The sequence below is a fragment of the Leptomonas pyrrhocoris genome (assembly GCF_001293395.1).
Source record: "Leptomonas pyrrhocoris isolate H10 chromosome Unknown, whole genome shotgun sequence".
Taxonomy (NCBI): Eukaryota; Euglenozoa; class Kinetoplastea; order Trypanosomatida; family Trypanosomatidae; genus Leptomonas; species Leptomonas pyrrhocoris.
Window position 1 is genome coordinate 383,117 of NW_015438360.1, and position 21,808 is coordinate 404,924.

General features: G+C 59.7%; 16 protein-coding genes across 17 annotated transcripts; all 16 read left to right on the forward strand.

Moving 5' to 3' along the window:
- Positions 1–15: 15 nt before the first annotated feature.
- On the forward strand, positions 16–333 carry ABB37_02602 (ATG8/AUT7/APG8/PAZ2 putative (ATG8B.9); the record flags this gene model as incomplete). Its single annotated transcript, XM_015799662.1, has 1 exon — positions 16–333. One exon carries the CDS (start codon positions 16–18, stop codon positions 331–333), a length of 318 nt encoding a protein of 105 aa, XP_015661264.1.
- A 1,067-nt stretch (positions 334–1,400) lies between these two features.
- On the forward strand, positions 1,401–1,718 carry ABB37_02603 (ATG8/AUT7/APG8/PAZ2 putative (ATG8B.9); the record flags this gene model as incomplete). The annotated part of the gene is made up of 1 exon (XM_015799663.1): positions 1,401–1,718. One exon carries the CDS (start codon positions 1,401–1,403, stop codon positions 1,716–1,718), a length of 318 nt encoding a protein of 105 aa, XP_015661265.1.
- Positions 1,719–2,785: 1,067 nt separating this feature from the next.
- On the forward strand, positions 2,786–3,103 carry ABB37_02604 (ATG8/AUT7/APG8/PAZ2 putative (ATG8B.9); the record flags this gene model as incomplete). Its single annotated transcript, XM_015799664.1, has 1 exon — positions 2,786–3,103. The coding sequence occupies one exon, from the start codon at positions 2,786–2,788 to the stop codon at positions 3,101–3,103; it is 318 nt and encodes a 105-aa protein (XP_015661266.1).
- A 1,066-nt stretch (positions 3,104–4,169) lies between these two features.
- On the forward strand, positions 4,170–4,535 carry ABB37_02605 (ATG8/AUT7/APG8/PAZ2 putative (ATG8B.1); the record flags this gene model as incomplete). The annotated part of the gene is made up of 1 exon (XM_015799665.1): positions 4,170–4,535. The coding sequence occupies one exon, from the start codon at positions 4,170–4,172 to the stop codon at positions 4,533–4,535; it is 366 nt and encodes a 121-aa protein (XP_015661267.1).
- Positions 4,536–5,398: 863 nt separating this feature from the next.
- Positions 5,399–5,764, forward strand: ABB37_02606 (ATG8/AUT7/APG8/PAZ2 putative (ATG8B.1); the record flags this gene model as incomplete). Its single annotated transcript, XM_015799666.1, has 1 exon — positions 5,399–5,764. The coding sequence occupies one exon, from the start codon at positions 5,399–5,401 to the stop codon at positions 5,762–5,764; it is 366 nt and encodes a 121-aa protein (XP_015661268.1).
- Positions 5,765–6,627: 863 nt separating this feature from the next.
- ABB37_02607 (ATG8/AUT7/APG8/PAZ2 putative (ATG8B.1)) lies at positions 6,628–6,993 on the forward strand (the record flags this gene model as incomplete). Its single annotated transcript, XM_015799667.1, has 1 exon — positions 6,628–6,993. The coding sequence occupies one exon, from the start codon at positions 6,628–6,630 to the stop codon at positions 6,991–6,993; it is 366 nt and encodes a 121-aa protein (XP_015661269.1).
- Positions 6,994–7,856: 863 nt separating this feature from the next.
- ABB37_02608 (ATG8/AUT7/APG8/PAZ2 putative (ATG8B.1)) lies at positions 7,857–8,222 on the forward strand (the record flags this gene model as incomplete). Its single annotated transcript, XM_015799668.1, has 1 exon — positions 7,857–8,222. The coding sequence occupies one exon, from the start codon at positions 7,857–7,859 to the stop codon at positions 8,220–8,222; it is 366 nt and encodes a 121-aa protein (XP_015661270.1).
- Positions 8,223–9,085: 863 nt separating this feature from the next.
- ABB37_02609 (ATG8/AUT7/APG8/PAZ2 putative (ATG8B.1)) lies at positions 9,086–9,451 on the forward strand (the record flags this gene model as incomplete). The annotated part of the gene is made up of 1 exon (XM_015799669.1): positions 9,086–9,451. The coding sequence occupies one exon, from the start codon at positions 9,086–9,088 to the stop codon at positions 9,449–9,451; it is 366 nt and encodes a 121-aa protein (XP_015661271.1).
- An 863-nt stretch (positions 9,452–10,314) lies between these two features.
- Positions 10,315–10,680, forward strand: ABB37_02610 (ATG8/AUT7/APG8/PAZ2 putative (ATG8B.1); the record flags this gene model as incomplete). The annotated part of the gene is made up of 1 exon (XM_015799670.1): positions 10,315–10,680. One exon carries the CDS (start codon positions 10,315–10,317, stop codon positions 10,678–10,680), a length of 366 nt encoding a protein of 121 aa, XP_015661272.1.
- Positions 10,681–11,543: 863 nt separating this feature from the next.
- Positions 11,544–11,909, forward strand: ABB37_02611 (ATG8/AUT7/APG8/PAZ2 putative (ATG8B.1); the record flags this gene model as incomplete). Its single annotated transcript, XM_015799671.1, has 1 exon — positions 11,544–11,909. One exon carries the CDS (start codon positions 11,544–11,546, stop codon positions 11,907–11,909), a length of 366 nt encoding a protein of 121 aa, XP_015661273.1.
- An 863-nt stretch (positions 11,910–12,772) lies between these two features.
- ABB37_02612 (ATG8/AUT7/APG8/PAZ2 putative (ATG8B.1)) lies at positions 12,773–13,138 on the forward strand (the record flags this gene model as incomplete). Its single annotated transcript, XM_015799672.1, has 1 exon — positions 12,773–13,138. The coding sequence occupies one exon, from the start codon at positions 12,773–12,775 to the stop codon at positions 13,136–13,138; it is 366 nt and encodes a 121-aa protein (XP_015661274.1).
- An 863-nt stretch (positions 13,139–14,001) lies between these two features.
- Positions 14,002–14,367, forward strand: ABB37_02613 (ATG8/AUT7/APG8/PAZ2 putative (ATG8B.1); the record flags this gene model as incomplete). The annotated part of the gene is made up of 1 exon (XM_015799673.1): positions 14,002–14,367. The coding sequence occupies one exon, from the start codon at positions 14,002–14,004 to the stop codon at positions 14,365–14,367; it is 366 nt and encodes a 121-aa protein (XP_015661275.1).
- An 863-nt stretch (positions 14,368–15,230) lies between these two features.
- On the forward strand, positions 15,231–15,596 carry ABB37_02614 (ATG8/AUT7/APG8/PAZ2 putative (ATG8B.1); the record flags this gene model as incomplete). The annotated part of the gene is made up of 1 exon (XM_015799674.1): positions 15,231–15,596. One exon carries the CDS (start codon positions 15,231–15,233, stop codon positions 15,594–15,596), a length of 366 nt encoding a protein of 121 aa, XP_015661276.1.
- An 863-nt stretch (positions 15,597–16,459) lies between these two features.
- ABB37_02615 (ATG8/AUT7/APG8/PAZ2 putative (ATG8B.1)) lies at positions 16,460–16,825 on the forward strand (the record flags this gene model as incomplete). Its single annotated transcript, XM_015799675.1, has 1 exon — positions 16,460–16,825. One exon carries the CDS (start codon positions 16,460–16,462, stop codon positions 16,823–16,825), a length of 366 nt encoding a protein of 121 aa, XP_015661277.1.
- Positions 16,826–17,712: 887 nt separating this feature from the next.
- Positions 17,713–18,916, forward strand: ABB37_02616 (putative folate/biopterin transporter; the record flags this gene model as incomplete). Of its 2 annotated transcripts, none has more annotated exons than XM_015799676.1 (1): positions 17,713–18,916. In XM_015799676.1, exon 1 carries the CDS (start codon positions 17,957–17,959, stop codon positions 18,914–18,916), a length of 960 nt encoding a protein of 319 aa, XP_015661278.1. In that variant the 5' UTR covers positions 17,713–17,956. The 2 variants fall into 2 exon arrangements, with proteins under 2 accessions (XP_015661278.1, XP_015661279.1); XM_015799677.1 differs by having other exon boundaries at positions 17,772–18,916.
- A 142-nt stretch (positions 18,917–19,058) lies between these two features.
- Positions 19,059–19,964, forward strand: ABB37_02617 (putative folate/biopterin transporter; the record flags this gene model as incomplete). The annotated part of the gene is made up of 1 exon (XM_015799678.1): positions 19,059–19,964. One exon carries the CDS (start codon positions 19,059–19,061, stop codon positions 19,962–19,964), a length of 906 nt encoding a protein of 301 aa, XP_015661280.1.
- Between the last annotated feature and the right edge of the window lie 1,844 nt (positions 19,965–21,808).

The window sequence follows — 21,808 nt, forward strand, 5'->3', positions numbered from 1 at the left end:
CACACTCGCTCAGCCATGGCCGCCATCCACACCGTCTCCGCCAACCAGCTCCCCGTTGCCATCGAGTGCAACGACGGCCGCCTGCTCTTCGTCAACGTGGCGCGCGACGCCACCGTGGCCGGCCTGGAGGACACCGTGCGCGCCGCCCTCAACGGCAAGAAGCTCTCGCTCATCATCGACGGCTGCACGCCCGCCGCCGGCACCACCCTGCGCGACATCCACGAGAGCTGCAAGCGCGCCGACGGCTTCCTGTACGTGGCGGTGCGCGCGGAGAGGGCCATGGGCGGGATGGTGACGCCGTGCTTCGCGTGGGACGGCCCGTACGACCTGTAGACGTGAGCGCGTCGCGCCGCGGCGTGGCAGCTGCAGCGCTTCGTCCGTCTGCGCTGCGGTGGCTGGTGGCAGCACCCGCCGTGCACCGACTGAGTGCGTATGGGGCCGGCGTTGTTGGTTTTACTTCTTCTTCCTCTCCCATTCGCTGGTAGGCAACAGGTTTACACGCTCTGGCTGACAACGTCGCACCGCTGCACAGCACGTGCCTCCGCAATTCTGTGCACTCTCGCGCTGTTTTTTCCTTCAACGCCTCAACTGTTTCTCTCAGTAATGTGCTGCCCATGAGCGTGTGTTTCGTTGGCGTTTGCCCTGCCCTTGCTAATCGCAGGACTACAACATCCACGAGCACGTCTCACCCGAGTGCCATTAACTACTTTCTTTTTGTTTCCTTCCGCGTTGTCTGTGCGGTGAGGCGAACTTTGCACCGTATTTTGTGCTGCTGTTATTTATGTGCATAGACAGATCAGCAGCGTTCAGCACCGGTGTAGTGCTCCCCCTTGTATCTCTCCCTCTCGCCATTCCACGCTCTCATTCGATAATATCCTTTGTGCATTTTTACGTATTTTCACTGTTATCCTCTCCTCGCGTCGTCCTTTCTTTATTTCTCTCTGCTGTCCCTCCCTGTGGACTCAAGAGCCCTGAAAGCACTGCCAGCGCCGTTTGACGAAGCAGCTCCAGCTGGACGGAGTGTGGGAATGGAGCGCCTTCGTGACGAGATGGGATCCAAGCGGCCGTTCGGCGCGTACGGAAGAGCGCTTTCGGCTCTGGATGCAAAAAGTACCCACACTGCCCTATTTCGCTCCCCCTTTGAGGGTAACGGTGAGCATCGTATGCACCTGGGCGGGTCGTCGCGCTTGCACCGCTACTTCGTATCCTCATCACTGCTAGCTCCGATTGCCTTCCATTCCATTTCCTCTCCCTTTCTCCTGCCTTTCCCTCCCTCCGATGCGTCCCCTCAAATTCACTACACGCGACTTCCGCGAAGATAATTACCCTCAGCCACGAGCTCCTCGCCCGCCAGTCAATCCGAACTCCGAACTCCTCACCACTCGCACACTCGCTCAGCCATGGCCGCCATCCACACCGTCTCCGCCAACCAGCTCCCCGTTGCCATCGAGTGCAACGACGGCCGCCTGCTCTTCGTCAACGTGGCGCGCGACGCCACCGTGGCCGGCCTGGAGGACACCGTGCGCGCCGCCCTCAACGGCAAGAAGCTCTCGCTCATCATCGACGGCTGCACGCCCGCCGCCGGCACCACCCTGCGCGACATCCACGAGAGCTGCAAGCGCGCCGACGGCTTCCTGTACGTGGCGGTGCGCGCGGAGAGGGCCATGGGCGGGATGGTGACGCCGTGCTTCGCGTGGGACGGCCCGTACGACCTGTAGACGTGAGCGCGTCGCGCCGCGGCGTGGCAGCTGCAGCGCTTCGTCCGTCTGCGCTGCGGTGGCTGGTGGCAGCACCCGCCGTGCACCGACTGAGTGCGTATGGGGCCGGCGTTGTTGGTTTTACTTCTTCTTCCTCTCCCATTCGCTGGTAGGCAACAGGTTTACACGCTCTGGCTGACAACGTCGCACCGCTGCACAGCACGTGCCTCCGCAATTCTGTGCACTCTCGCGCTGTTTTTTCCTTCAACGCCTCAACTGTTTCTCTCAGTAATGTGCTGCCCATGAGCGTGTGTTTCGTTGGCGTTTGCCCTGCCCTTGCTAATCGCAGGACTACAACATCCACGAGCACGTCTCACCCGAGTGCCATTAACTACTTTCTTTTTGTTTCCTTCCGCGTTGTCTGTGCGGTGAGGCGAACTTTGCACCGTATTTTGTGCTGCTGTTATTTATGTGCATAGACAGATCAGCAGCGTTCAGCACCGGTGTAGTGCTCCCCCTTGTATCTCTCCCTCTCGCCATTCCACGCTCTCATTCGATAATATCCTTTGTGCATTTTTACGTATTTTCACTGTTATCCTCTCCTCGCGTCGTCCTTTCTTTATTTCTCTCTGCTGTCCCTCCCTGTGGACTCAAGAGCCCTGAAAGCACTGCCAGCGCCGTTTGACGAAGCAGCTCCAGCTGGACGGAGTGTGGGAATGGAGCGCCTTCGTGACGAGATGGGATCCAAGCGGCCGTTCGGCGCGTACGGAAGAGCGCTTTCGGCTCTGGATGCAAAAAGTACCCACACTGCCCTATTTCGCTCCCCCTTTGAGGGTAACGGTGAGCATCGTATGCACCTGGGCGGGTCGTCGCGCTTGCACCGCTACTTCGTATCCTCATCACTGCTAGCTCCGATTGCCTTCCATTCCATTTCCTCTCCCTTTCTCCTGCCTTTCCCTCCCTCCGATGCGTCCCCTCAAATTCACTACACGCGACTTCCGCGAAGATAATTACCCTCAGCCACGAGCTCCTCGCCCGCCAGTCAATCCGAACTCCGAACTCCTCACCACTCGCACACTCGCTCAGCCATGGCCGCCATCCACACCGTCTCCGCCAACCAGCTCCCCGTTGCCATCGAGTGCAACGACGGCCGCCTGCTCTTCGTCAACGTGGCGCGCGACGCCACCGTGGCCGGCCTGGAGGACACCGTGCGCGCCGCCCTCAACGGCAAGAAGCTCTCGCTCATCATCGACGGCTGCACGCCCGCCGCCGGCACCACCCTGCGCGACATCCACGAGAGCTGCAAGCGCGCCGACGGCTTCCTGTACGTGGCGGTGCGCGCGGAGAGGGCCATGGGCGGGATGGTGACGCCGTGCTTCGCGTGGGACGGCCCGTACGACCTGTAGACGTGAGCGCGTCGCGCCGCGGCGTGGCAGCTGCAGCGCTTCGTCCGTCTGCGCTGCGGTGGCTGGTGGCAGCACCCGCCGTGCACCGACTGAGTGCGTATGGGGCCGGCGTTGTTGGTTTTACTTCTTCTTCCTCTCCCATTCGCTGGTAGGCAACAGGTTTACACGCTCTGGCTGACAACGTCGCACCGCTGCACAGCACGTGCCTCCGCAATTCTGTGCACTCTCGCGCTGTTTTTTCCTTCAACGCCTCAACTGTTTCTCTCAGTAATGTGCTGCCCATGAGCGTGTGTTTCGTTGGCGTTTGCCCTGCCCTTGCTAATCGCAGGACTACAACATCCACGAGCACGTCTCACCCGAGTGCCATTAACTACTTTCTTTTTGTTTCCTTCCGCGTTGTCTGTGCGGTGAGGCGAACTTTGCACCGTATTTTGTGCTGCTGTTATTTATGTGCATAGACAGATCAGCAGCGTTCAGCACCGGTGTAGTGCTCCCCCTTGTATCTCTCCCTCTCGCCATTCCACGCTCTCATTCGATAATATCCTTTGTGCATTTTTACGTATTTTCACTGTTATCCTCTCCTCGCGTCGTCCTTTCTTTATTTCTCTCTGCTGTCCCTCCCTGTGGACTCAAGAGCCCTGAAAGCACTGCCAGCGCCGTTTGACGAAGCAGCTCCAGCTGGACGGAGTGTGGGAATGGAGCGCCTTCGTGACGAGATGGGATCCAAGCGGCCGTTCGGCGCGTACGGAAGAGCGCTTTCGGCTCTGGATGCAAAAAGTACCCACACTGCCCTATTTCGCTCCCCCTTTGAGGGTAACGGTGAGCATCGTATGCACCTGGGCGGGTCGTCGCGCTTGCACCGCTACTTCGTATCCTCATCACTGCTAGCTCCGATTGCCTTCCATTCCATTTCCTCTCCCTTTCTCCTGCCTTTCCCTCCCTCCGATGCGTCCCCTCAAATTCACTACACGCGACTTCCGCGAAGATAATTACCCTCAGCCACGAGCTCCTCGCCCGCCAGTCAATCCGAACTTCCCACCGCTTGCTTTCCACCACTCGCTCAGCCATGTCCGCCTACCAGACGAACAACTCCGTCGAGGTGCGCCGTGCCGAGTGCGCGCGGCTGCAGGCCAAGTACCCGGCGCACGTCGCCATGGTGGTGGAGGCCGCCAGGAGCAGCAAGGCGCACTTCCTCGCGCTGCCCCGCGACGCCACCGTCGCCGAGCTCGAGGCGGCCGTGCGCGCCGCCCTCAGCATCAGCGCCACGAAGATGTCGCTCGCCGTCGACGGCTGCACACCAGCCGCCGCCGCCACCGTGGGCGACCTCAGTGACGCTTGCAAGCACGCCGACGGCTTCCTGTACGTGGCGGTGCGTGCGGAGAAGGCGATGGGCGCTCTCGCTGTTCCCTGCTTCGCGAGCGACACCATTTAACTTGCTCTAGAGCCTTTGTTTCGTGCGACGCCCCTCGCAACCCTCGGTGGCTGCCCTGCGGCCTCGCACTCACGCGCCGCTGTGCGAATCGCACTGTTCACTGGCGCTGCACAGCTCGACGTGCGCGAGGAGCGCCTCTCTGCCGGAGAGCCTACTGTCCAGGACCACACCGGCATCACCAGGAGCCTCCTCCTCCCGCACGCCAGTTGCGCACTGCCGCTGCACATGCACACTCACCTGCTAGCGCTTGCATGATGTTCATTGTTCTGCTTGCAACGGCACAACAATATTCTATTGCTCTTTTATAGTTTCTTGTTGTTCATACTCATTCGTCCCATTCAGTTTGTGCACTTCCCAGCTAACGTCCGTCTTGTTTATTTTTTCCTCAATGTGTGCTTCCCTTTGTTTTCTGTTCCCTCTGTTTTTCGCGCAGCCCCCTCGCGGCGCCATGTGTACAGTCGAATGCTGAATGGATTGCGTACCCACAGCCCTCGGCGCATCGGCGCCAACCGCACACAGCGGATCCACAACAGCCAGCCCGCTCTCGACGTGTGAGCGCCTCGTCTCGCTTTGCAGTGTGTGCTAACTCTCTTCACCCATCGCCCTCCGCACTCGACTTGGAGCCACGACGGCTGCGTTTGCTCCCCCTCACCTCCGCTGAGCTTCTTCCTGCGTCCTTCCTGCGTCCCTCCCCCGCTCCCACTCTCCCTCACCCTGCGCGTCTTGCTTTTGTCCTCTCTTCTGCTGTTTGATTGCGTTGCCGTTGCGCTCTTGTCGCACAGACTAACGCCCTCAGCCACGAGCTCCTCGCCCGCCAGTCAATCCGAACTTCCCACCGCTTGCTTTCCACCACTCGCTCAGCCATGTCCGCCTACCAGACGAACAACTCCGTCGAGGTGCGCCGTGCCGAGTGCGCGCGGCTGCAGGCCAAGTACCCGGCGCACGTCGCCATGGTGGTGGAGGCCGCCAGGAGCAGCAAGGCGCACTTCCTCGCGCTGCCCCGCGACGCCACCGTCGCCGAGCTCGAGGCGGCCGTGCGCGCCGCCCTCAGCATCAGCGCCACGAAGATGTCGCTCGCCGTCGACGGCTGCACACCAGCCGCCGCCGCCACCGTGGGCGACCTCAGTGACGCTTGCAAGCACGCCGACGGCTTCCTGTACGTGGCGGTGCGTGCGGAGAAGGCGATGGGCGCTCTCGCTGTTCCCTGCTTCGCGAGCGACACCATTTAACTTGCTCTAGAGCCTTTGTTTCGTGCGACGCCCCTCGCAACCCTCGGTGGCTGCCCTGCGGCCTCGCACTCACGCGCCGCTGTGCGAATCGCACTGTTCACTGGCGCTGCACAGCTCGACGTGCGCGAGGAGCGCCTCTCTGCCGGAGAGCCTACTGTCCAGGACCACACCGGCATCACCAGGAGCCTCCTCCTCCCGCACGCCAGTTGCGCACTGCCGCTGCACATGCACACTCACCTGCTAGCGCTTGCATGATGTTCATTGTTCTGCTTGCAACGGCACAACAATATTCTATTGCTCTTTTATAGTTTCTTGTTGTTCATACTCATTCGTCCCATTCAGTTTGTGCACTTCCCAGCTAACGTCCGTCTTGTTTATTTTTTCCTCAATGTGTGCTTCCCTTTGTTTTCTGTTCCCTCTGTTTTTCGCGCAGCCCCCTCGCGGCGCCATGTGTACAGTCGAATGCTGAATGGATTGCGTACCCACAGCCCTCGGCGCATCGGCGCCAACCGCACACAGCGGATCCACAACAGCCAGCCCGCTCTCGACGTGTGAGCGCCTCGTCTCGCTTTGCAGTGTGTGCTAACTCTCTTCACCCATCGCCCTCCGCACTCGACTTGGAGCCACGACGGCTGCGTTTGCTCCCCCTCACCTCCGCTGAGCTTCTTCCTGCGTCCTTCCTGCGTCCCTCCCCCGCTCCCACTCTCCCTCACCCTGCGCGTCTTGCTTTTGTCCTCTCTTCTGCTGTTTGATTGCGTTGCCGTTGCGCTCTTGTCGCACAGACTAACGCCCTCAGCCACGAGCTCCTCGCCCGCCAGTCAATCCGAACTTCCCACCGCTTGCTTTCCACCACTCGCTCAGCCATGTCCGCCTACCAGACGAACAACTCCGTCGAGGTGCGCCGTGCCGAGTGCGCGCGGCTGCAGGCCAAGTACCCGGCGCACGTCGCCATGGTGGTGGAGGCCGCCAGGAGCAGCAAGGCGCACTTCCTCGCGCTGCCCCGCGACGCCACCGTCGCCGAGCTCGAGGCGGCCGTGCGCGCCGCCCTCAGCATCAGCGCCACGAAGATGTCGCTCGCCGTCGACGGCTGCACACCAGCCGCCGCCGCCACCGTGGGCGACCTCAGTGACGCTTGCAAGCACGCCGACGGCTTCCTGTACGTGGCGGTGCGTGCGGAGAAGGCGATGGGCGCTCTCGCTGTTCCCTGCTTCGCGAGCGACACCATTTAACTTGCTCTAGAGCCTTTGTTTCGTGCGACGCCCCTCGCAACCCTCGGTGGCTGCCCTGCGGCCTCGCACTCACGCGCCGCTGTGCGAATCGCACTGTTCACTGGCGCTGCACAGCTCGACGTGCGCGAGGAGCGCCTCTCTGCCGGAGAGCCTACTGTCCAGGACCACACCGGCATCACCAGGAGCCTCCTCCTCCCGCACGCCAGTTGCGCACTGCCGCTGCACATGCACACTCACCTGCTAGCGCTTGCATGATGTTCATTGTTCTGCTTGCAACGGCACAACAATATTCTATTGCTCTTTTATAGTTTCTTGTTGTTCATACTCATTCGTCCCATTCAGTTTGTGCACTTCCCAGCTAACGTCCGTCTTGTTTATTTTTTCCTCAATGTGTGCTTCCCTTTGTTTTCTGTTCCCTCTGTTTTTCGCGCAGCCCCCTCGCGGCGCCATGTGTACAGTCGAATGCTGAATGGATTGCGTACCCACAGCCCTCGGCGCATCGGCGCCAACCGCACACAGCGGATCCACAACAGCCAGCCCGCTCTCGACGTGTGAGCGCCTCGTCTCGCTTTGCAGTGTGTGCTAACTCTCTTCACCCATCGCCCTCCGCACTCGACTTGGAGCCACGACGGCTGCGTTTGCTCCCCCTCACCTCCGCTGAGCTTCTTCCTGCGTCCTTCCTGCGTCCCTCCCCCGCTCCCACTCTCCCTCACCCTGCGCGTCTTGCTTTTGTCCTCTCTTCTGCTGTTTGATTGCGTTGCCGTTGCGCTCTTGTCGCACAGACTAACGCCCTCAGCCACGAGCTCCTCGCCCGCCAGTCAATCCGAACTTCCCACCGCTTGCTTTCCACCACTCGCTCAGCCATGTCCGCCTACCAGACGAACAACTCCGTCGAGGTGCGCCGTGCCGAGTGCGCGCGGCTGCAGGCCAAGTACCCGGCGCACGTCGCCATGGTGGTGGAGGCCGCCAGGAGCAGCAAGGCGCACTTCCTCGCGCTGCCCCGCGACGCCACCGTCGCCGAGCTCGAGGCGGCCGTGCGCGCCGCCCTCAGCATCAGCGCCACGAAGATGTCGCTCGCCGTCGACGGCTGCACACCAGCCGCCGCCGCCACCGTGGGCGACCTCAGTGACGCTTGCAAGCACGCCGACGGCTTCCTGTACGTGGCGGTGCGTGCGGAGAAGGCGATGGGCGCTCTCGCTGTTCCCTGCTTCGCGAGCGACACCATTTAACTTGCTCTAGAGCCTTTGTTTCGTGCGACGCCCCTCGCAACCCTCGGTGGCTGCCCTGCGGCCTCGCACTCACGCGCCGCTGTGCGAATCGCACTGTTCACTGGCGCTGCACAGCTCGACGTGCGCGAGGAGCGCCTCTCTGCCGGAGAGCCTACTGTCCAGGACCACACCGGCATCACCAGGAGCCTCCTCCTCCCGCACGCCAGTTGCGCACTGCCGCTGCACATGCACACTCACCTGCTAGCGCTTGCATGATGTTCATTGTTCTGCTTGCAACGGCACAACAATATTCTATTGCTCTTTTATAGTTTCTTGTTGTTCATACTCATTCGTCCCATTCAGTTTGTGCACTTCCCAGCTAACGTCCGTCTTGTTTATTTTTTCCTCAATGTGTGCTTCCCTTTGTTTTCTGTTCCCTCTGTTTTTCGCGCAGCCCCCTCGCGGCGCCATGTGTACAGTCGAATGCTGAATGGATTGCGTACCCACAGCCCTCGGCGCATCGGCGCCAACCGCACACAGCGGATCCACAACAGCCAGCCCGCTCTCGACGTGTGAGCGCCTCGTCTCGCTTTGCAGTGTGTGCTAACTCTCTTCACCCATCGCCCTCCGCACTCGACTTGGAGCCACGACGGCTGCGTTTGCTCCCCCTCACCTCCGCTGAGCTTCTTCCTGCGTCCTTCCTGCGTCCCTCCCCCGCTCCCACTCTCCCTCACCCTGCGCGTCTTGCTTTTGTCCTCTCTTCTGCTGTTTGATTGCGTTGCCGTTGCGCTCTTGTCGCACAGACTAACGCCCTCAGCCACGAGCTCCTCGCCCGCCAGTCAATCCGAACTTCCCACCGCTTGCTTTCCACCACTCGCTCAGCCATGTCCGCCTACCAGACGAACAACTCCGTCGAGGTGCGCCGTGCCGAGTGCGCGCGGCTGCAGGCCAAGTACCCGGCGCACGTCGCCATGGTGGTGGAGGCCGCCAGGAGCAGCAAGGCGCACTTCCTCGCGCTGCCCCGCGACGCCACCGTCGCCGAGCTCGAGGCGGCCGTGCGCGCCGCCCTCAGCATCAGCGCCACGAAGATGTCGCTCGCCGTCGACGGCTGCACACCAGCCGCCGCCGCCACCGTGGGCGACCTCAGTGACGCTTGCAAGCACGCCGACGGCTTCCTGTACGTGGCGGTGCGTGCGGAGAAGGCGATGGGCGCTCTCGCTGTTCCCTGCTTCGCGAGCGACACCATTTAACTTGCTCTAGAGCCTTTGTTTCGTGCGACGCCCCTCGCAACCCTCGGTGGCTGCCCTGCGGCCTCGCACTCACGCGCCGCTGTGCGAATCGCACTGTTCACTGGCGCTGCACAGCTCGACGTGCGCGAGGAGCGCCTCTCTGCCGGAGAGCCTACTGTCCAGGACCACACCGGCATCACCAGGAGCCTCCTCCTCCCGCACGCCAGTTGCGCACTGCCGCTGCACATGCACACTCACCTGCTAGCGCTTGCATGATGTTCATTGTTCTGCTTGCAACGGCACAACAATATTCTATTGCTCTTTTATAGTTTCTTGTTGTTCATACTCATTCGTCCCATTCAGTTTGTGCACTTCCCAGCTAACGTCCGTCTTGTTTATTTTTTCCTCAATGTGTGCTTCCCTTTGTTTTCTGTTCCCTCTGTTTTTCGCGCAGCCCCCTCGCGGCGCCATGTGTACAGTCGAATGCTGAATGGATTGCGTACCCACAGCCCTCGGCGCATCGGCGCCAACCGCACACAGCGGATCCACAACAGCCAGCCCGCTCTCGACGTGTGAGCGCCTCGTCTCGCTTTGCAGTGTGTGCTAACTCTCTTCACCCATCGCCCTCCGCACTCGACTTGGAGCCACGACGGCTGCGTTTGCTCCCCCTCACCTCCGCTGAGCTTCTTCCTGCGTCCTTCCTGCGTCCCTCCCCCGCTCCCACTCTCCCTCACCCTGCGCGTCTTGCTTTTGTCCTCTCTTCTGCTGTTTGATTGCGTTGCCGTTGCGCTCTTGTCGCACAGACTAACGCCCTCAGCCACGAGCTCCTCGCCCGCCAGTCAATCCGAACTTCCCACCGCTTGCTTTCCACCACTCGCTCAGCCATGTCCGCCTACCAGACGAACAACTCCGTCGAGGTGCGCCGTGCCGAGTGCGCGCGGCTGCAGGCCAAGTACCCGGCGCACGTCGCCATGGTGGTGGAGGCCGCCAGGAGCAGCAAGGCGCACTTCCTCGCGCTGCCCCGCGACGCCACCGTCGCCGAGCTCGAGGCGGCCGTGCGCGCCGCCCTCAGCATCAGCGCCACGAAGATGTCGCTCGCCGTCGACGGCTGCACACCAGCCGCCGCCGCCACCGTGGGCGACCTCAGTGACGCTTGCAAGCACGCCGACGGCTTCCTGTACGTGGCGGTGCGTGCGGAGAAGGCGATGGGCGCTCTCGCTGTTCCCTGCTTCGCGAGCGACACCATTTAACTTGCTCTAGAGCCTTTGTTTCGTGCGACGCCCCTCGCAACCCTCGGTGGCTGCCCTGCGGCCTCGCACTCACGCGCCGCTGTGCGAATCGCACTGTTCACTGGCGCTGCACAGCTCGACGTGCGCGAGGAGCGCCTCTCTGCCGGAGAGCCTACTGTCCAGGACCACACCGGCATCACCAGGAGCCTCCTCCTCCCGCACGCCAGTTGCGCACTGCCGCTGCACATGCACACTCACCTGCTAGCGCTTGCATGATGTTCATTGTTCTGCTTGCAACGGCACAACAATATTCTATTGCTCTTTTATAGTTTCTTGTTGTTCATACTCATTCGTCCCATTCAGTTTGTGCACTTCCCAGCTAACGTCCGTCTTGTTTATTTTTTCCTCAATGTGTGCTTCCCTTTGTTTTCTGTTCCCTCTGTTTTTCGCGCAGCCCCCTCGCGGCGCCATGTGTACAGTCGAATGCTGAATGGATTGCGTACCCACAGCCCTCGGCGCATCGGCGCCAACCGCACACAGCGGATCCACAACAGCCAGCCCGCTCTCGACGTGTGAGCGCCTCGTCTCGCTTTGCAGTGTGTGCTAACTCTCTTCACCCATCGCCCTCCGCACTCGACTTGGAGCCACGACGGCTGCGTTTGCTCCCCCTCACCTCCGCTGAGCTTCTTCCTGCGTCCTTCCTGCGTCCCTCCCCCGCTCCCACTCTCCCTCACCCTGCGCGTCTTGCTTTTGTCCTCTCTTCTGCTGTTTGATTGCGTTGCCGTTGCGCTCTTGTCGCACAGACTAACGCCCTCAGCCACGAGCTCCTCGCCCGCCAGTCAATCCGAACTTCCCACCGCTTGCTTTCCACCACTCGCTCAGCCATGTCCGCCTACCAGACGAACAACTCCGTCGAGGTGCGCCGTGCCGAGTGCGCGCGGCTGCAGGCCAAGTACCCGGCGCACGTCGCCATGGTGGTGGAGGCCGCCAGGAGCAGCAAGGCGCACTTCCTCGCGCTGCCCCGCGACGCCACCGTCGCCGAGCTCGAGGCGGCCGTGCGCGCCGCCCTCAGCATCAGCGCCACGAAGATGTCGCTCGCCGTCGACGGCTGCACACCAGCCGCCGCCGCCACCGTGGGCGACCTCAGTGACGCTTGCAAGCACGCCGACGGCTTCCTGTACGTGGCGGTGCGTGCGGAGAAGGCGATGGGCGCTCTCGCTGTTCCCTGCTTCGCGAGCGACACCATTTAACTTGCTCTAGAGCCTTTGTTTCGTGCGACGCCCCTCGCAACCCTCGGTGGCTGCCCTGCGGCCTCGCACTCACGCGCCGCTGTGCGAATCGCACTGTTCACTGGCGCTGCACAGCTCGACGTGCGCGAGGAGCGCCTCTCTGCCGGAGAGCCTACTGTCCAGGACCACACCGGCATCACCAGGAGCCTCCTCCTCCCGCACGCCAGTTGCGCACTGCCGCTGCACATGCACACTCACCTGCTAGCGCTTGCATGATGTTCATTGTTCTGCTTGCAACGGCACAACAATATTCTATTGCTCTTTTATAGTTTCTTGTTGTTCATACTCATTCGTCCCATTCAGTTTGTGCACTTCCCAGCTAACGTCCGTCTTGTTTATTTTTTCCTCAATGTGTGCTTCCCTTTGTTTTCTGTTCCCTCTGTTTTTCGCGCAGCCCCCTCGCGGCGCCATGTGTACAGTCGAATGCTGAATGGATTGCGTACCCACAGCCCTCGGCGCATCGGCGCCAACCGCACACAGCGGATCCACAACAGCCAGCCCGCTCTCGACGTGTGAGCGCCTCGTCTCGCTTTGCAGTGTGTGCTAACTCTCTTCACCCATCGCCCTCCGCACTCGACTTGGAGCCACGACGGCTGCGTTTGCTCCCCCTCACCTCCGCTGAGCTTCTTCCTGCGTCCTTCCTGCGTCCCTCCCCCGCTCCCACTCTCCCTCACCCTGCGCGTCTTGCTTTTGTCCTCTCTTCTGCTGTTTGATTGCGTTGCCGTTGCGCTCTTGTCGCACAGACTAACGCCCTCAGCCACGAGCTCCTCGCCCGCCAGTCAATCCGAACTTCCCACCGCTTGCTTTCCACCACTCGCTCAGCCATGTCCGCCTACCAGACGAACAACTCCGTCGAGGTGCGCCGTGCCGAGTGCGCGCGGCTGCAGGCCAAGTACCCGGCGCACGTCGCCATGGTGGTGGAGGCCGCCAGGAGCAGCAAGGCGCACTTCCTCGCGCTGCCCCGCGACGCCACCGTCGCCGAGCTCGAGGCGGCCGTGCGCGCCGCCCTCAGCATCAGCGCCACGAAGATGTCGCTCGCCGTCGACGGCTGCACACCAGCCGCCGCCGCCACCGTGGGCGACCTCAGTGACGCTTGCAAGCACGCCGACGGCTTCCTGTACGTGGCGGTGCGTGCGGAGAAGGCGATGGGCGCTCTCGCTGTTCCCTGCTTCGCGAGCGACACCATTTAACTTGCTCTAGAGCCTTTGTTTCGTGCGACGCCCCTCGCAACCCTCGGTGGCTGCCCTGCGGCCTCGCACTCACGCGCCGCTGTGCGAATCGCACTGTTCACTGGCGCTGCACAGCTCGACGTGCGCGAGGAGCGCCTCTCTGCCGGAGAGCCTACTGTCCAGGACCACACCGGCATCACCAGGAGCCTCCTCCTCCCGCACGCCAGTTGCGCACTGCCGCTGCACATGCACACTCACCTGCTAGCGCTTGCATGATGTTCATTGTTCTGCTTGCAACGGCACAACAATATTCTATTGCTCTTTTATAGTTTCTTGTTGTTCATACTCATTCGTCCCATTCAGTTTGTGCACTTCCCAGCTAACGTCCGTCTTGTTTATTTTTTCCTCAATGTGTGCTTCCCTTTGTTTTCTGTTCCCTCTGTTTTTCGCGCAGCCCCCTCGCGGCGCCATGTGTACAGTCGAATGCTGAATGGATTGCGTACCCACAGCCCTCGGCGCATCGGCGCCAACCGCACACAGCGGATCCACAACAGCCAGCCCGCTCTCGACGTGTGAGCGCCTCGTCTCGCTTTGCAGTGTGTGCTAACTCTCTTCACCCATCGCCCTCCGCACTCGACTTGGAGCCACGACGGCTGCGTTTGCTCCCCCTCACCTCCGCTGAGCTTCTTCCTGCGTCCTTCCTGCGTCCCTCCCCCGCTCCCACTCTCCCTCACCCTGCGCGTCTTGCTTTTGTCCTCTCTTCTGCTGTTTGATTGCGTTGCCGTTGCGCTCTTGTCGCACAGACTAACGCCCTCAGCCACGAGCTCCTCGCCCGCCAGTCAATCCGAACTTCCCACCGCTTGCTTTCCACCACTCGCTCAGCCATGTCCGCCTACCAGACGAACAACTCCGTCGAGGTGCGCCGTGCCGAGTGCGCGCGGCTGCAGGCCAAGTACCCGGCGCACGTCGCCATGGTGGTGGAGGCCGCCAGGAGCAGCAAGGCGCACTTCCTCGCGCTGCCCCGCGACGCCACCGTCGCCGAGCTCGAGGCGGCCGTGCGCGCCGCCCTCAGCATCAGCGCCACGAAGATGTCGCTCGCCGTCGACGGCTGCACACCAGCCGCCGCCGCCACCGTGGGCGACCTCAGTGACGCTTGCAAGCACGCCGACGGCTTCCTGTACGTGGCGGTGCGTGCGGAGAAGGCGATGGGCGCTCTCGCTGTTCCCTGCTTCGCGAGCGACACCATTTAACTTGCTCTAGAGCCTTTGTTTCGTGCGACGCCCCTCGCAACCCTCGGTGGCTGCCCTGCGGCCTCGCACTCACGCGCCGCTGTGCGAATCGCACTGTTCACTGGCGCTGCACAGCTCGACGTGCGCGAGGAGCGCCTCTCTGCCGGAGAGCCTACTGTCCAGGACCACACCGGCATCACCAGGAGCCTCCTCCTCCCGCACGCCAGTTGCGCACTGCCGCTGCACATGCACACTCACCTGCTAGCGCTTGCATGATGTTCATTGTTCTGCTTGCAACGGCACAACAATATTCTATTGCTCTTTTATAGTTTCTTGTTGTTCATACTCATTCGTCCCATTCAGTTTGTGCACTTCCCAGCTAACGTCCGTCTTGTTTATTTTTTCCTCAATGTGTGCTTCCCTTTGTTTTCTGTTCCCTCTGTTTTTCGCGCAGCCCCCTCGCGGCGCCATGTGTACAGTCGAATGCTGAATGGATTGCGTACCCACAGCCCTCGGCGCATCGGCGCCAACCGCACACAGCGGATCCACAACAGCCAGCCCGCTCTCGACGTGTGAGCGCCTCGTCTCGCTTTGCAGTGTGTGCTAACTCTCTTCACCCATCGCCCTCCGCACTCGACTTGGAGCCACGACGGCTGCGTTTGCTCCCCCTCACCTCCGCTGAGCTTCTTCCTGCGTCCTTCCTGCGTCCCTCCCCCGCTCCCACTCTCCCTCACCCTGCGCGTCTTGCTTTTGTCCTCTCTTCTGCTGTTTGATTGCGTTGCCGTTGCGCTCTTGTCGCACAGACTAACGCCCTCAGCCACGAGCTCCTCGCCCGCCAGTCAATCCGAACTTCCCACCGCTTGCTTTCCACCACTCGCTCAGCCATGTCCGCCTACCAGACGAACAACTCCGTCGAGGTGCGCCGTGCCGAGTGCGCGCGGCTGCAGGCCAAGTACCCGGCGCACGTCGCCATGGTGGTGGAGGCCGCCAGGAGCAGCAAGGCGCACTTCCTCGCGCTGCCCCGCGACGCCACCGTCGCCGAGCTCGAGGCGGCCGTGCGCGCCGCCCTCAGCATCAGCGCCACGAAGATGTCGCTCGCCGTCGACGGCTGCACACCAGCCGCCGCCGCCACCGTGGGCGACCTCAGTGACGCTTGCAAGCACGCCGACGGCTTCCTGTACGTGGCGGTGCGTGCGGAGAAGGCGATGGGCGCTCTCGCTGTTCCCTGCTTCGCGAGCGACACCATTTAACTTGCTCTAGAGCCTTTGTTTCGTGCGACGCCCCTCGCAACCCTCGGTGGCTGCCCTGCGGCCTCGCACTCACGCGCCGCTGTGCGAATCGCACTGTTCACTGGCGCTGCACAGCTCGACGTGCGCGAGGAGCGCCTCTCTGCCGGAGAGCCTACTGTCCAGGACCACACCGGCATCACCAGGAGCCTCCTCCTCCCGCACGCCAGTTGCGCACTGCCGCTGCACATGCACACTCACCTGCTAGCGCTTGCATGATGTTCATTGTTCTGCTTGCAACGGCACAACAATATTCTATTGCTCTTTTATAGTTTCTTGTTGTTCATACTCATTCGTCCCATTCAGTTTGTGCACTTCCCAGCTAACGTCCGTCTTGTTTATTTTTTCCTCAATGTGTGCTTCCCTTTGTTTTCTGTTCCCTCTGTTTTTCGCGCAGCCCCCTCGCGGCGCCATGTGTACAGTCGAATGCTGAATGGATTGCGTACCCACAGCCCTCGGCGCATCGGCGCCAACCGCACACAGCGGATCCACAACAGCCAGCCCGCTCTCGACGTGTGAGCGCCTCGTCTCGCTTTGCAGTGTGTGCTAACTCTCTTCACCCATCGCCCTCCGCACTCGACTTGGAGCCACGACGGCTGCGTTTGCTCCCCCTCACCTCCGCTGAGCTTCTTCCTGCGTCCTTCCTGCGTCCCTCCCCCGCTCCCACTCTCCCTCACCCTGCGCGTCTTGCTTTTGTCCTCTCTTCTGCTGTTTGATTGCGTTGCCGTTGCGCTCTTGTCGCACAGACTAACGCCCTCAGCCACGAGCTCCTCGCCCGCCAGTCAATCCGAACTTCCCACCGCTTGCTTTCCACCACTCGCTCAGCCATGTCCGCCTACCAGACGAACAACTCCGTCGAGGTGCGCCGTGCCGAGTGCGCGCGGCTGCAGGCCAAGTACCCGGCGCACGTCGCCATGGTGGTGGAGGCCGCCAGGAGCAGCAAGGCGCACTTCCTCGCGCTGCCCCGCGACGCCACCGTCGCCGAGCTCGAGGCGGCCGTGCGCGCCGCCCTCAGCATCAGCGCCACGAAGATGTCGCTCGCCGTCGACGGCTGCACACCAGCCGCCGCCGCCACCGTGGGCGACCTCAGTGACGCTTGCAAGCACGCCGACGGCTTCCTGTACGTGGCGGTGCGTGCGGAGAAGGCGATGGGCGCTCTCGCTGTTCCCTGCTTCGCGAGCGACACCATTTAACTTGCTCTAGAGCCTTTGTTTCGTGCGACGCCCCTCGCAACCCTCGGTGGCTGCCCTGCGGCCTCGCACTCACGCGCCGCTGTGCGAATCGCACTGTTCACTGGCGCTGCACAGCTCGACGTGCGCGAGGAGCGCCTCTCTGCCGGAGAGCCTACTGTCCAGGACCACACCGGCATCACCAGGAGCCTCCTCCTCCCCTCCTGTTCACCAACATCCTTCCTATTATTGTTCTTCTTTACTTTGGAACTGTTCATGACGGGGGATTGTTCTCTCGTCGACGTAGCAGAACAGAACGGCGAATGTGTTCTCTAATGTGTTTCATCCTCATTCGTTCCTCTTCATCCGTAGAGGCAGCTCACCGCTGCCATATAATGTTTTCTGTTTCTTTCCTTCCTTCACCTGCCTCTGTTTGTCCTGTTTTATTGTTTTTCTCGTTAATGTTTTGCCTCACGTTATGCAACTATGTGCACAGCCCTACTAAGGAACATAAACATTTCGATTCTCTTCAAGGATCTGTGGCGGCGGCACGCACACACGTTTCCGTGAACCCATGACAGTCTCCTCGCCCGGTGTAGTACGTTTTTTTCCGGCACCTGCTTAACGGAAGGGAAAATAAGGTGAAGGCAGTGTGGGATTATTATGATTTCCAAATTCACTGTTATCACAATGCGGGGCCTCGCCAGTGATTGTCGCGTGCTTTTTTGTTGTTGTTGCTCTTAGTACCGCGGCGTACTTCTGTTTTTGTACTTCCTCTACCTTCTTCTGGAGCTTTTTTTTCTGTTCTCCCTTTGGTTGATTCCCATTTTGACTTGCATCAACGTTGTGTGCTCACGTTGACGTGATCTGCGAAAAACAACAACATTTTTCTCCCCTTAAATTATGTTTTGAGGGGTCTCCATCTGACACATCATCCCCTGTAAATCACTTCTTTGGGGTTTTTTTAATCAGAATAGCTCTGTTGCTCTTTCCCACATCTTCACGCCCAATCGCACACGCGAAGGAGAACAGAAATAAAATAATAATCGGTGAACGTCGTTTTTTGTCGCACATACTTTCGTCTTCGTCCGTATTACTGCGCCCTTTCACTCTGAATCCCCCCCCCCTCCCCATTCCCTTTGCTATCCCACTGCAATGGCGTCTCAAGGTTACGCTACAGACGACGTGCAGGAGCGTCCGACGGCGGGTATGGCGGGCATCGATGACGAGTACTGCCCCCATTACTTCCATCCTGGTGCCCGTCGTCTCTTCGCCGTGTTGCCTTTTGCTGAGCGCATTCCCCTCTTTGGCGAGGCTGCCCGACCGTACGGTCCCGGTCGCGTCGGGTCCTTGGCGATCTACTACTTCTTCGGCAAGGGCATCGCGAGCAACATCATGACCTACGCTCGTCAGCCTCTCTTTATGAAGCGCTACAGCATTGACGGTACGCGCTACCAGCGTCTGTCCAGCATCTCCGGTATGGGCTGGTCCATCAAAGCCTTCACTGCTATGCTGTGTGATACGCTCGCTCTCTGCGGGTACACAAAACGGTGGTACATGTTCGGCTCCGCCGTGCTCGGTGCTGTCTTTGCTCTCGTGCTGGGGCTGCTGCCGGCGAAGGAGTCGTCCGCCAACATCGCGTGTGCTTTTGTCTTTCTCACCTCCCACAGCAACGCCAACATGGATATCCTGTCAGAGGGTCTGTACAGCCGTCTGATGCGTCGCCAGCCCAGGGCCGGCGCGGCCCTCGTCAGCTCCATTTGGTGGTTTATCATGGTAGGCGTCATCATCGCGGCCAGCATTCAAGGCCCCCTGTCGGACGGGGGTAAAGCACAGATCGGCATTTTCGTCTCTGCGGCGCTGCTGCTGCTGTGCGGTCCCATCTTCCTCTTTAACCTCTACGAGGAGCGTCCGAACCGCGTGGAGCGCTGGGAGGACGCATTGGCCATCGAGGCGGAGGTGCGCATGGAGCTCGGCGAGGACGTCTCCTCCGAGCAGGCCCGTCTGCGAGCTCGTCTGGGGAAGGCGCACTCTCTCTCCAACAGCGACACGGAGCCGATCTCGAGCCAAGCGAAGGACATGCACCCCGAGCTTGGCCATACAGAGCAGGGTTAACGGGGGGGGGGGGCCTTGTGGAAGATGTCCTCGACGACAACATGAATGACGACGAGATGAACAGCCTTGAGGCTGCTGCGCAAGAACGTGTCGGGAGGTGCAAACCTGCCTCTTCGGTGTGTTTGAGGTGAACCGAGAAGTCATGGTGCGCAATTGGAAGGTGATTTCGTACTGTATGATCATGACCTGCGCGGTGGTCGCCATGGCGTGCGGTAACGTCCTCGCTGACACGCTCGGTCTGCTCATTCTGTGTGTGATTGTGTCCACCGTGTGCTGCGCGGCGTCCTTCTGGGCCCTGCCCCTCGTCATCGCCAAGGCGAACGTGTTCGGTTACCTGCAGATGGTCTGCTACTTGCAGCTGCCTGGCGCGCTCGACAGCTTCTATCTCGCCGAGGAGGACTGCCTTCCTGGTGGACCGCACTTCTCCTACACCTTCTACAACACGGTCAGTGCGGTCATTGGCAACATCGGCGGTCTCTTCGGTGTGACGGTCTTCAACTACATCTTCTCTAAGCACAGCTACCGCCTCACCGTGAACATAACCACTGTGATTCAAATTCTGGGCTCGATCTTTGACATCATCATGACGAAGCGCAGGAACATTCACATCGGCATCCCGGACCACGCCATGTACATCTGCGGCGATGCCGTCGTGTACCAGGTGTGCTTCTACCTCGCCTGGATGCCGGTGGTGATCTTACTCTCCCGCCTGTGCCCGCGCGGGTCGGAGAGTATGGTGTACGCGCTCATGGCAGGCTTCGCGAATCTCGGCGAGACCACCGCGTCGTCCATCGGTGCCATCATCATGGAGTACGGCTGGGGTATCGCGACGAAAGTGCCGTTCGACTTCACGAACGTGCCGTGGCTCGTCTTCGTTGGCCACGTCATGTGTCCCATTCTCATTATGCCGCTGTCCTTACTGCTGCCACAAGCGCGCATCTGCGACGATATCAACGTGGACGGCGAGACGGTGCGTCGCGAAGTGCAGAACCTTGTGGAGGATGAAGTGGAGAGCACTGAGAGCAATGATAACGCAGTCCGCAAGTAAGATGCCGAGAAACTTCCAATCGCTCACGTCCACACAGAAGAAAGACACGCTGAGACACGCGTGCATCACACGTTGGACTCTGCGATCACCCATCTGTTGGTTTACCCCGCGGCACAGCAGCCTTTCCGCGCGCCCTCATCCCGCCACACTTTTCGTGATACTCTGCGGTGAAACCCTTCCCTTTTTTTTTGCTTCTTGATCTACCTCATAAGTACGATTGCTCTGTAAAGTCGTGCATGGTGCGATGCTTTGCGAAAGAGAAAAGCACGCACGCATTTTTTTCCCTCCCTTCAACATCATTCATATATCTGCCTTTATACGCGTTGTTTTGATTTGATTTTGTTTTTCTAAAACTCCCCATCCCTCCCCCCCCCTCCCCTTAGGTTTTTCCCTTGCCAGCAGCAGCTTCCCTCTGTTAAGCAGAGGAACTGTAAGGCCGTAATAAGGCGATTGGAATAGCATCACTGGCTGCAGGAAAGAGAGAGCCTGAAAGCGTCGCTGTGTCGCTGCGCTTCCACGTGATATTGCTTTCTTTTCGTCGGTGCCGTTGCTTCTCCTTTGAGTTTTCATGATTTTCCTCTCTAACTGTTTTGGTGTGATGTTGGTGATGTTCTTCTTTTGGTTTTGTTTTAATGTCACAGCAAGCATTCACGCACTACGTGCTGTACATCTTGATTTTTATTTCCCTTCTATATGTGAGTGTGAATGTTCTCCTTCCGGTTATCGTGCATGACGGCATGAATGTGGCTTCCTCTTTTGGGGACTGTTGTCGATTTGGTCTAGTAAGCGCTTGCATGGCCTTGCTATCGTAGAGGTGGAGTACAAAGCAGGACTTCTAGCGTCGAGTTCAAGCCCCTTGTTCTCATACAGTTGGCACATTGTATTGGCATCTCTGCTCTTCTTATACCGTACTTTTATCCTCCTCTTCCCCCACCCAATGCTTCCACACGCATTTGAGCTTTTATGGACAGGGGGCGGTGGGTCCGAGCGTGTTTGTAACCGTGACCTTTTTTTATTGTTATTTGCGGTTAAGGCTTCCGTTGTCGAAGTCTACGAAACTATTGCTGCTTCATCGCGTCGTTCTTTCTTTAGCTTTATCGCTGATAGCGAAGACAATAGCCCGCTTTTTCTATTTTAGAAAAGAAATAATAATTTGGTGAGGCAGCTCATGCTGCTCCCACCGCATACGATGGTACGACCGGTGCGACACACACGAGAAGAAATCAAGTGTGGAATCCATTCTCTCTTGGGCTTTTCCCTCGCAATTTGCCACATCGAAAAGGCACGGCCTATTCACGCATCGTAATTGTGTTGTACATGTGTTTTCTCTCTATTTATTGTTATGATTATTACTCCTCCGTGAACAGTACCAGTTTAGGATCACCGTGGCAGAGACCAAAAAAAATGGAAGATGCGCGACGCACCTTCTCCTTGGGCCTTCTCTTAGTCCCTCTGTATCTCTTCACTTAAGGAGCAGCGTAAGCTCTGTTTGTGTTATATATACATGCCTCTCTTTTCTTTTGCTGCTGTTGGCGTTATAGCTGCATTGCGCAGTTGCCCCAGCGCACTTTTTCGTTATTTCGACAATTAAAAAAATGTCAGAGCGCAAGCGACAAATGCGTGAAGGGTTTGCCGCTGATTGCTGTGTCGTCAAAACGGTGCTTAACGTAAAAAAAAAAAACGAGCTCCCAAGCGTGCGAGCATTTCGGCACATATATATATGTGTGTCTGGGGGAGAATGAGGAAGAACTTCTTTCTTCTTGCCGACAAACGAAAAGGACTCAACTGACGCTACTGATGCTGTGTCTTCGTGGTGCTTCTCTTTTACCTCTTTGGCCTTTTTC